Consider the following 11,525-nt stretch of genomic DNA (forward strand, 5'->3'; position numbering starts at 1 on the left):
TCAAACAATGTTTGGTTGGTTAAAACCAAGTGAGTTTCATGTAACTGAAATACTGTGTCAACCAAAAAAAAAAAAAAAAAAAAGGGGAAAGGTAGGATCCCAAGTAGTAAATTACTGGTGGTGCTTTACAATCTTTTGGGATTCCCATCCAAAGACAACAGGGAACTTACATATGGTACACTTTCAAGCTCCAGACCTTATATACCATTTCTACAGAAATTAAGAACATTAACCTTACTATAGATCATTTAATATAAATGTATTTAACTTTGACAATAATCATGTAAAACTGTATTTTCATAGGTACCTTTAAGGATAGAGGAATGGGCAATTATAAATTATGTAAATCCTGGAAGAGTATGGACAATTATAGATTCCAGAATTTATAAAAACTCTCAGGTCGGTGCCAGCCCTGCTCACACTTAAAGACAACTGGACCCTCAGCATGTGTGAGTGAGTGTTCTGTCAATTCTTTAGGTCAACCAGCAAATGTTTCTCACCCTGACAAGACCCATCAGGCAAGTATGAAGTTGGGACGATCACAAAAATTAGGGAACAGTTTTTTAAATGGTTGCATGTACTTAATCACATTTTAAAGTTAAAACTTAAGAATTAAAACCTGAGAACTTTTGACTTCTCCCAGCAACAAAGAGGATGTATACAGCTATTCCTGAACAAGCGAATGCCTGCTAATTCAATTGCCTAAAATTCCAGTCATTAGCCAAGCAGTTTTCCAAATTAAGACATCCGGTCTCCTACAATTTTCCACTTAAGCCAGAACACAGAAAAATAGATTTGACCAATCAACTTAAGATTACCCATGAAAATATGACTTATGGTGTATGGATTAGTAGTTGTACAGTGTATTATGAAAAATCTATGCACCTTCACGTTCCCAATCCAGGTTGTAGAAAATGGATCACATTTTTTTTAATGTGCATATAGAATCTTCTTAAATGACTAGAAGCAAAATGTTTGAACACTTCTATCTGAGTGATTGAAGGTAATCTAATGATTCATAAGCTCTGAACAGGATTAATATTAAAAATAAGGATGCCATGCATGATACATATTTAGGATCTATAGAGTACATAATCACAATTTTGAAAACACACAAAAATTCTCAGTTCATATAATTTATTGCAGTTAGCACACGGTTTAAAAATTCACCAACACACCAATAGTACAAAACTAAACAGCATTATAAGTTATTCCCCCCTCAGGAAAATAAAACATACTATGATTGTCAAAGCTAGATGTCAGTCTAAGTTTTAGAACAAAGGAAGAATGTGAAACTAATAAAAGGAAAAAGCAATCACTCACAATGACCACAAAAAAAATCCAAAAGAAAGTCCGTTTTCTCACAGACATTGATTGTCTTCTCTAAATTAATAAAAATTATCTTAACATAAACTGTACTTTAAAAAAAAAACTAGAAACTCTTCAAGTAACTAAAGATAATGCTCCAAGGCCATTTTCACAGCTTTTTTTTTGTTTGTTTGTTTGCTTTAAATGCCATTACAGCCAAATTAACACACATTTGACCAAATATTTCCAAAACAGTCCAGCAACACACAATGGAGTTTTCCATTCAGTATCTTAAGCACAAAAATAGGCTATGTTTACAGTAGTTAAGGCGATCAAATTTTAAACAAAAGCAATTTAAAAAAAAAAAAAAGGGAAAAACAGCAAACGTTTTCCATGCTACTCCCATAGACCTTATTTGTAAGTGCAAGACAGGAAAACAAACACTGTGCAAAATGCTTTTACCCTGCGTGCTGGTCATTAAAACCACACGTCGGGCTGCAGCCTCTGCTGCCGCGATACACATAGTCTACTAACCCCCTTCCCCGTGTCAATCAAGGCAGTCCAGTCCATTCAGCCTGGGGCTTTTTCAGTCCATAGAATCTTTTCATGAGTTGGGGGTGTGGGGGGGATGGGGGGGTATGGGATGGAGGGAGGGAGGGAGGGATAGGAAGAAGGGGAGAAAAAGAAAAGGGGAGGAAAAAAAAAAAAAGAGAGAATGACCTATTGTCAATTTGTGCAGTAGTTAACTCTAAAAACGCTCAACTGGGTAAATGTGTACATCTAAACTTTGAGCTGGCCTGGGTTTTGTGCAATTAGAAGTTTTGTTATAAATGCACACTGCACATGCAGATCTTTAAGCCGTTTGTAAACATTTATATTTTCCTTGTTATGTAGCGAAGTTATCAATTTGCAGCTTAAGTTTTTATTCAGCTTAACAGTTTCAACTTAAAGACAGTGGGAAAGTCAATTTAAATTATATAAAATAAAAATAAAAACAGTGCATTAACGTTCTTCATAACACCAGGTTTTTTTTTCTCCAAATGGTGCTATTTCTCTAAGGAAATTAAATAATTTTAAACTCACTCGTTAAAGTTATACAATGCAAACAAAGACAAAAAATATATTGAAACTCATGCATTTCTGTAGCGTTAATATTTACTTTTCAAGACTCAACTAAGAGCATCAACACAACCTGTCAAGTCCTTTGACACCCCCCCCAGCCCATGTAATCAATTACAGTATACAATAACAGTAATTCACATTTTTCAACACACAGTTCAACACTGCTGAAGCTGCAATATCCTTTTTCATCCCAAGCAAACCTTCACAAAGACAGCGTCCCAGTGATCCCAGTGTACTTTCAGAATTTCTCTCATTGGGAACCGTCAGAAAACCAGAAGTTGCCACAGAAAGTTTTAAGTCAACTGCTTGTTTAAAAATAGATAATCCAGCATTTCAGAAATTTTCCATTTGGGTCTAAAAGCATTCAGGTTTCCAACAGCCAGAAAAGATTCATGCAATTTGAGACATATAAAGAGGCTAATAAAACTGGAGGGAATTTCTACTTTAAAAAAAAGAAAAAGTGGGAAAAAGGAGAGAGCTCAAAAGACACCGCAGTGCTGACAAAACAGACCCTATGAAAGCATTTTGTGATAGGACGATTTGTTTCAAAGGTTCTTATTGGCTTACTTCCCCTACCCCCTCGAAAGAAAGGAAGAAAAAAACACCTCTCTATTCTCCGACTTGCTCTAAAGTTTCTTTAATCAGGATGCTAAATTAGTGAGATTCTCATGCTATTCTAAAGTGCAAAAACAAGTTAATATCCCAACCTTTCAGTTCCAGGAAACGAGACTGCTTTTAGACCGTACCACAACTATATAGAGATCTATTTATATATAGGTATATATATATTATTTATATATATATATATAAAATTATTTCCAGAGTTCTTGAGAGCTATCTTCTAAGGTCCAGTCTCTGACCGCGGGCAGGCTCAGCGCCTCGCTTTTGACCGACAAGGAGTTCACCAACTCACAGTGGAACTTGCGGATGTGCCGGTACAGGTCCCCGGACTGCGTGAACCGGCGCTCGCACCACTTGCAGGCGTGCGGCTTCTCGCGCGTGTGCACCACGGCGTGGCGGCTCAGGTTGTGCGAGTACTGGAAGCTCTTGCCGCACTGCGTGCACGTGTAGGGCTTCTCGCCCGAGTGAGTCCTCTCGTGGCGCTTCAGGGTGTACATGCAGGAGAACGTCTTGCCGCAGAGCGAGCAGGTGGGCACGTTGACGTCGGCGGCCGGCTTGCTGCGCAGGCCGTCCTGCTCGCGGAAGTGCGTGCTCAGGTGGATCTGCAGGATGTGCGGGCTGGGGAAGACCTTGTTGCACAGGGGGCACATGAAGATCTGGCCGGCCGGGCTCAGGATGTTGGAGACGTAGGGCAGCAGGCTGCTCTCCATGCCGCCCTCCACCGGGACCCGCTCGCTCTCGGGGGTCATCATCTCGTCGTCGCTGGCTTTGTCCTCCCGCTCCAGCTCCCTCAGGACCGAGTCCTCCCTCAGAGGAGCCAGATGGGCCGGCTCATACTGTACCCTGTTATTAGTGCTCACACTCTCTTTCACAGTGCTATGTTCCATGTCATAGTCATTAGTGCCAACATCACTCTCATCACAGGAAGCCTCTTTCTCCACCTTCACCTGCACCAGGTTGCTTCTCAGCACGTCCTGTGAAGAGAAATAAGAGCTGTTCAGATTTTCAACTCCTGAAAGGCTGGACTTGACAGACAGGTCCAGCACACAGTCAACATCTGCCGAATCCCTCACGGAGGTGACAGACCTCTGGGACAAAGACTCTGTTGAGCTGCAGGGGCTGGCTACTGTTTTTCCAGCTGCTGTGGCGTGTGGCTCTGCCTCTCCGCCAGCCTGGGGGATGCCTGCTGAGTCCGAGGGCAATCGCATCCACATGTTCCCAGGCTCGGCCGCCAAGTCCCTTTTGCTGGGCAAGATGTTCAGTTTTTCATCTTCCCCTTCATCTTCATCACTGGGCAAATCGCCTGCCATGTGGCTGCTGCCATCCGAGAGGCTCTCGACTTTGTCCGAACAACTTGAAGCATCTTCTTCCTTTTTGGTGCTGTCTGCCTCCGTGGTGGCTTTCTCTTTCAGCTTCTTTTTGCAGACTTTGACAATGTCATACATGTGGAGATAACTGGCAGCTGCTAGCACGTCTTCAATGGGCAAGTCTTTGAACTGGAGTTTCCCTTCATACATGAATTCAAGCAGGAGAGCGAAGGCTGGGGCTGTAACAATGTCGCTGTTCAGATGAACAATGTCTCTTTTGTCCAGCTGGTCCTTGTAAAAGAGGTGGAAATACATGCTGCATGAAGCCAGTACAGCGCGGTGCGCTCGGAACTGGGCATCTCCCACCAGAACAGTGCAGTCACAAAGAAAACCCTGATGTCTCTGCTCGCTCAGACACTGCAGCAAATGTCTACTATGGTCTGGAAACTCCATACTGTCTTCATAACCTGGGAAGAGAGAAATTTCTCATGAGAGTCTGGTTAGGAACAACTTTTCAATGCTCTAGTCCCCACTTAAAAAAAAAAAAAAATCAGCTTGGGCCTCGGAGGTACATGTCCCTGAATTTTAATCAGGCTTATGACCCAAGCACTACCAAATCACACACACACACACACACACACACACACACACACACACACACACAACCAAATGTGAGAAGAAAAATGTACGCTTTCGAAACTTCTTACTCCAGCCAAACAGTCTCTGATGCGTCTCCATCTTCCCTGAACTTTTAGTCAAGTTTTAAAAGTCTTCATTTCAATACAGTCTCTCACTGAGAGTAAGAATTTACATCTCTTTCAGAAGCAATTTAACTAACTCTAATCATCAAATTATGTCCTACAAAACCTACAAAATAGCTTTATTTTCAAAGGGAACAACTCAAATAATGAACAAAGAAAAGTCGCAAACACATTCTGGAAGATTCAGGAAACTTGTTCAACCATCCTTTTTTTATTACTTTTGATACCTGACTGCACTTAGAAAACACGATTTAAACACACACATTTGGCTGAATCAAGGGGAAAAAAATGAAATTGCATAATTAGTCCAGAAATCAGCAAACAACTTACTTTTAAAGTCAGAGTGTTAAAACAACAAAAGCCCTGTGTATAAAAACAGATGTTAATGCCTTAAGATTTGCAGGTATAGCACACATGTACGAGATCAGAAGGAACTACACGAACAGATGGAAAAGATCATCCTTACTATGAACAAATCCAAAAATTTTTTTTATGAATTGAGAAAAGAAATGCTTGTATTTCTTTGTAAAATCTGTACATTTAGAATATTAAAAACCAGAAGGGCTTTATTTAACTCTGAAAATTCTCATCTAAACTTTGATCTGTTGCATAGCAAAATGAGCTCCATATTAAAATTAATACAAACTTTTAAATAAAGGCATATTACATTCAAATGAAACTCAAAAGCTGTACAGGTTCCACATACCAAAAAAAGCCTTGCTAGTAAAAGAGAAACAATTTTTTTTTTTTACTCTGACATACCCCAGTCAACAGAAAATACTTTGTTTCAACATAACTTGATATATTCTGTTCTCCCAATAGTCTTTATTCTTTCAAATGTGCATTGTTGCCCTTATTATCTGGTGAAAGAGGGTAAAATGGAGGGAGGGGAGACGCAGATGTACAAAGGGTCAAAATTCAACTCCTTAAAAATACAGAAAGCCCGACTTCCCCTTTCCTATGACTAGAAGCAAGGTTCCACATCACCCAGCTCGAAAAGTGCATCTGGGGAATGGATACATATTAATTTAGTATTTAAAAATGACTTCCCTGCTGCTTCTACACTTTGCCCAAGATGGACTAAAACTTTCAGCCAAACCCAATACATTCTGCAAGATGCCACTGCTGGAATAAACCAAGATTTACAATAACAATCACTTTAAGTGCCCCACGGCTAACATCAATCCTAATCCTTGAGAGGGCTAAAAATAAAGATTGGAGGGCAGCTCACAAGGTAGCCGTGATCAAATTAGGAGGCTGAGAGGACAGAGAGGGACGAAGAAGGAAGCTTATAAACATCTGATCCAGCTGACTGGCCATATGGCAGCTGCCGCCCAGATAAAGAGATTAAGAATAGAGGAGTGCGATTACAGCTGTCTGGCCAATTCAGGCAGCTCAAATCTACAAGTTCTAAATTAGGCGCTAACACAAAAACTCCTGCAAATAATTATCGTTATGCTGAAATAAAAGATCTCTTAAGTATATATTTGAGAGAGAAATGAGGAAACCAGTCAAACTATTCTCCTGGGGACAAAAGTTTTTTTGCTTTTGTTTTTTTTTTCTTTTCTTTTAAAAAAAACCTTCGGTTTCAAAAGCACTACAGCTGTATGTTTCAGTAAGTAGTGCTGCTAAATGTTTTGAAGAATAAAGTTTCACAGTGGAATTAATTACACAACAATCTAGCTTCTTAACCAGAATAATCTTCTCATATAAGTTTGAATGCTGGATTCCAAACAGTTTACTGTTTCTCCCCCCCCCCCCACTCCAAAAGCAAAAGGAATCTAAATAGCAGTGAACAACAACAAAAAAGCATTTTAATCCGAAGTGATCTCAAAAAGCAGTATTTCAAAGCCTTTCTTAACATTTCAAAACTTGAAATATTCTGTAAAGTTCTTTACCGCTCAAGCAAAAAGGGATAAAAATTAAAACTAAACAAGCCCAAGACTTTCAATGCCAATAAGATGTTCATTTAATACTCAATTCCATATTTTACCCCTAAACTGGATTAGAAAAGTAATGTGATTTTTTTTTAAAATTAAATAAACAAAACACCAAAACAGAAATATGCTCAATCTAATCTCTTGCTACTCCTACCTTTAGGACACATAAACCTGATTAAGTCCTTTCCTCTGAGTCTCGCTGGCTCCAGGTCTGTTACATCGGTGGAAAAAAAGCAGACTAAGAGAGACAGATGCAAAGTGGAGATGATGTTAGAGAGGAATGAGATACCTTCTCCACCACAGATCCGCACACACTAACTCCCTGTCTGTGTGTTAGAATAAAAGGCTGAGGGATGGCAGGCTGTCAGCTGCTCTGACATCATGTTCAGATGGAAATGCTACCTCCAGCTGTGCTCCTTTTAATGCCATATGCTACTCCTCTACACTCCTGCCACCAGCTTTTTCTTAGGAGAACTTTTCTCTTCTGTTAGTATAAACAAAATACTTCAAAGTCTCCCTTTTTTTCCCCCAAACTTTCTAACAGAAGAAATGGAAAAACTCAGCATATGGAGTTCTACTGTATTTATGGAATAGCAACACTTCTGTCTTAAGTTGGTGGACGGGCTTACATACTGACAGCGCACACTTGCCACGGTGCTATTCAGGAAATCCAGATTCACTTTTATTCAACTCCAACGTTTAGTTTCAAAGGCAGCTCAGGGATATTTTTAAACCAACCCATTTGACATCTCCAGTCCCATTTCAACATTATTACGGCACTTTAATTTCTTTCTCTCTGCGGAGAGAATGGTATACATGTCTCAGGATGTTGGAAGACTATTCAGAACTATGACTTCAACCTGGTTCTCATTATTTCACCCTTACATAACTCCTTATCTAAAACTACCTTCTCTGTAAAATTTCTCACACTGCCAGTTAATGCAAATTTCAACTCTCAGTATCAACAAGCTGAAACTGCACTTTCTGAAATCCTGGAAAGTACTTCAATGAGACAGATTAATAAACTTGACAACCTGCTACAGCCACCTAAAATGAAGGCTGCATCTGGGTATCTGACCCGACTTTCCCCTCAGAAAGAGCAGAACTTTGTCTTCCCCTTGATCTGTGTCCCATAACAATCTTTTTTTGGGTCACTCTGTAATGTTCATGATCACAAGAAAACCTTTCAGGGAGAAAGGGGGAAGGGGTGGGGGAACCTAGGTCTAGCAAGTTAGGGAACTTTTTTAGCTACATGTGCGGGTCTTTTCGAATGGCTGATGAAATTGTAAAGCAACCCGGACTGGCCCGACCGGTGCCCTGAAAGGGGCTGCGACATCTGTGAATGTCAAATACGTCTGCACTGGCTCCTGTGGGGGTGAGGAACAGAAAAGGCTCTGGGGCCTGAGGCGCCAAGTGTCACAGTCCTGGTGATAACCACTGTGTTCTCATTAGAAAAACCATGGCCAAGAGTTAAAGAAAGAGTAACAAAGGCAAGGTTCTCTCTCCCGTGCTTCTAGCTTCCCCAAAGTCATAAACCCAACTTTCTCTAACTTCGCGATGAATGACATAATTATGAATGCTTATTTCAGGAGGCACTCTTTGGAGATAAAATTCCTCGGCCACACCACCTATTCTGCACAAATGCCCTCGCCTCATTCCCATATATCAGACATTAATCACCCCATTTACCCAGTGGGGTGGGGGTGGGGGGCCAGTGACAGTTTAATGAGTCCCGAGCACCGCAATGGGCTAGCGACTCCCACTCCACAAATCAACCTCTTTGCGCCTCGCAGCCGCAGGTCCGGAGAGGGTTTTGTGAGGCCGGGTTTTGTTTTTCAAGGAGGTGGGGGCAGGGGTGCGGAGCAGGGAGGCGGCGGGGGTGGGGGTGGGAAGCAATGCAAATTTTTACGTAGTTGGCTGTGCATAAAACACTAGGGGAAAGAGGAAGGTTAAACCACAGGGAAGGAGGTGGAGGGCGTAGAGCCGGTGCAGCAGGAAAACACCTTAAACAACAGACGAGAAAACAGACCCGGGTCACGGCAACAACAAAAGAAAAGTCGTAAGAAGCCGGGGGAGGGTGGCTGCTACCGCTTCCCCGCCGCCACGGCGAGAGCCCCCGGCAACTGCCCCGGCCCGGGAGGGGCCTCCCCGCGGGCGCCGCCGCAGCTGCAAGGGTCCCCGGAGCCGCGGCCGTCCCGGCGCCGTGCAGCTGCACCGCTCCCAAGCCCCCGCCCCGCGCCCCCCGCCCCCGAGAGGCGCCGCCGCAGCTGCACCGGCCGGAGCGCGCCCCGCGCCGCAGCTGCACCGGCCGCACCCCGCCCGACCCGCAGCTGCGGCGGCCCGGCCCCGCACCCGGCCCCCGCCGCGGCGGCGCCCCCCGCCACCCCTAGCTCCACCCGCACAAACTAACTCCACTCGCGGGGCCCGGTCGCCCGCCCGCCCTGCCCCGCCGGCCGGGGCCGCACAGCCGGCGCCCCGCCCGCCAGGGCCCCGGGCGCGGAGGGGGCGCCGGGTCGGGGCCGGGGGCCGGCGCCGGGACTCACACGGAGCGGCCCTAAGTCACCGCGTCCCCGCCGCCGCCGTGTCCTCCGCCTCCCGGCCGCCGCTGCCGCCGCTGCCGGACTTGGTGGGCTTCCTCCTCCGCGGGCCCCCCTCCCTCCCTCCCGGCCCCCCCCGCCCCCCAATCCCGGCTCCGTCGCCCGCTCCCCCTGCCCCCTCCCTCCCTCCCGCCCACCCCCTCTGGCAGCCGGAGGAGCGCGGCGGAGCGAAGAGGCCCCACTCTCAACGGCTCCCCATGGCAGCAGCCCAGCGGCGGCCGCAGCCTGCCAGACACAGCGAGGGAGCGAGCGAGCGAGGAGCGAGCGCGGAGCCCGGGCCGGGGGGCGGGGGGGGGGGCAAGGGGGAGGGGCGGGGGACGCACCACGCACGCACGCGGCGGCGCCGGCCAGATGTTACCCCCCCAACTGCGCACCTCCCTCCTTCCCTCCCTCCCGGCGCTGGGCTGCTGCGATTGACCGAAAGCGGCCGGACCGGGTTCCCCGCCCGCCTCCCGCACGCAGTCTCCTCCAATAGGAGGGCGGGTTTTCAGGAGGGCGGAGGCAGTGGCGGGGAATCGTCGGACTGACAGGAGGGCCCAGCCAGTGGGAAAGGCGAACTGAAGCTGCCGCTCGCGCGTGCCAATCGCAGACAGAAACTGTTGGGATGGGCGGGTCCGGGAGGGGCTGGTAGCAAGGCGGTGCGGGCGGAGTCGTCGGGCGGGCGCAGCGGCGGTGGCGGCAGCGGCGCCCCTCTGGGAGACTTGGCCGTGAGAAAGTGAAAGGAGCCCGCGGGCGGCGGCGACAGCTGCGCTGGGAGGGGCTTGTTTCCAGGCTAGGAGGCCTCGCGCGCTTTAGGCGAGCGGAGGGAGCTTTTCGGTGTGCGCCTTGACAACCGTAAATACACTTTTGAGCGAAGTGGGGCTGGGCTGCTTGAAGTTACGGAGGTATCAGCGGAGGCCGGGCGCCCGGGACACACATGACCTAAGTCCGGCATTAGGTGGCTTCCTCGACTCTGGCTGCTGTGGGTGGCGACGCCCAGGCTCTCGTGTCCCAGGGCGCAGAGGGTAGGACTAAGGGACGTCCTCGCTCCGTCTGGCGCTGCCCCGTCAGCAGGTGCAGGTGCGCGTCGGGCTCAGCGGACGCCTCTGGTTCCGACGGGCAGTTTCTGAGCGTCATTCTTAGGGCATCTTGTCACAGGCACGGCAGAGCGCCTGTATTTCTCGCAGAACCCTCATGTCACGTGTATTGCACTGTTACAAGTAGCCATTCCCAAGTGACCAAATTCTAGAGAACTACAGTAAAAGTAATACTTGTCGAAGCCAAACCCTGATTTCTTAATTTGTACTTCTTCAAGCCACAAAATTAAAGTACGGAGGGAAGATGTAAGACTGTTGCATCGTTTCTCCCTTCCTTCAAATTAATTTTTATTCGATTCCCATTCTTTGCAATTAAGCTGTGTTCTTCACGACCACCAAGAAAAATAGAAACTTCTACTTCAAGAAGTTGGAAATCTTCTTGAGGAGGCAAGAATTACAAGCAAAAATTTGAATAACAAGGCAGAAAATGGTTTACGAATGTAAAATAGAAAACTGCAGAGTGAGGAAGTTAGTACCCTTGTAATTGTCAAGGAAATGTGTTTATTCTTTGCTAACTGAACTGAGACTGGCAAGCCTGTTGCTAACCAACTTGCCAGGAGACCTTTCAACTGGGCAAAATGTGCTGTCACTTTGTTCCAGGTCAGATGGGTAAACCAAGTTGAAAGTATTGTGTAGGCAATCAGACATATTGAATTACTAATGAAGTAAAAAACAGGAGCACTCGGGATTCCTGAAGCTGAAATGCGATTGGAGTATCCTATTAGAAACAGTGGTGATATTCTCTACTCTTTCCTCAACCTTTTCATGTGCCCATGAGGTTGATAACTGAGGT

At 45.9% G+C, this 11,525-nt stretch overlaps 1 protein-coding gene across 7 annotated transcripts; it reads right to left on the reverse strand.

Annotated features, from left to right (window-relative positions):
* Positions 1–1,116: 1,116 nt before the first annotated feature.
* Positions 1,117–9,735, reverse strand: ZBTB18 (zinc finger and BTB domain containing 18). 7 transcript variants are annotated; one of them, XM_065935610.1, is made up of 4 exons: positions 9,603–9,735; positions 7,214–7,297; positions 5,882–5,979; positions 1,117–4,825 (listed from the first exon to the last, which is right to left on the reverse strand). In XM_065935610.1, the coding sequence occupies exon 4, from the start codon at positions 4,809–4,811 to the stop codon at positions 3,243–3,245; it is 1,569 nt and encodes a 522-aa protein (XP_065791682.1). In that variant the 5' UTR covers positions 4,812–4,825; positions 5,882–5,979; positions 7,214–7,297; positions 9,603–9,735; the 3' UTR covers positions 1,117–3,242. The 7 variants fall into 7 exon arrangements, with proteins under 7 accessions (XP_065791682.1, XP_065791680.1, XP_065791679.1 ...); XM_065935608.1 differs by lacking the exon at positions 5,882–5,979; XM_065935607.1 differs by lacking the exon at positions 5,882–5,979 and having other exon boundaries at positions 7,214–7,855; positions 9,603–9,700.
* Between the last annotated feature and the right edge of the window lie 1,790 nt (positions 9,736–11,525).

This window comes from Muntiacus reevesi, chromosome 5 (assembly GCF_963930625.1).
Source record: "Muntiacus reevesi chromosome 5, mMunRee1.1, whole genome shotgun sequence".
Classification (NCBI taxonomy): domain Eukaryota; kingdom Metazoa; phylum Chordata; class Mammalia; order Artiodactyla; family Cervidae; genus Muntiacus; species Muntiacus reevesi.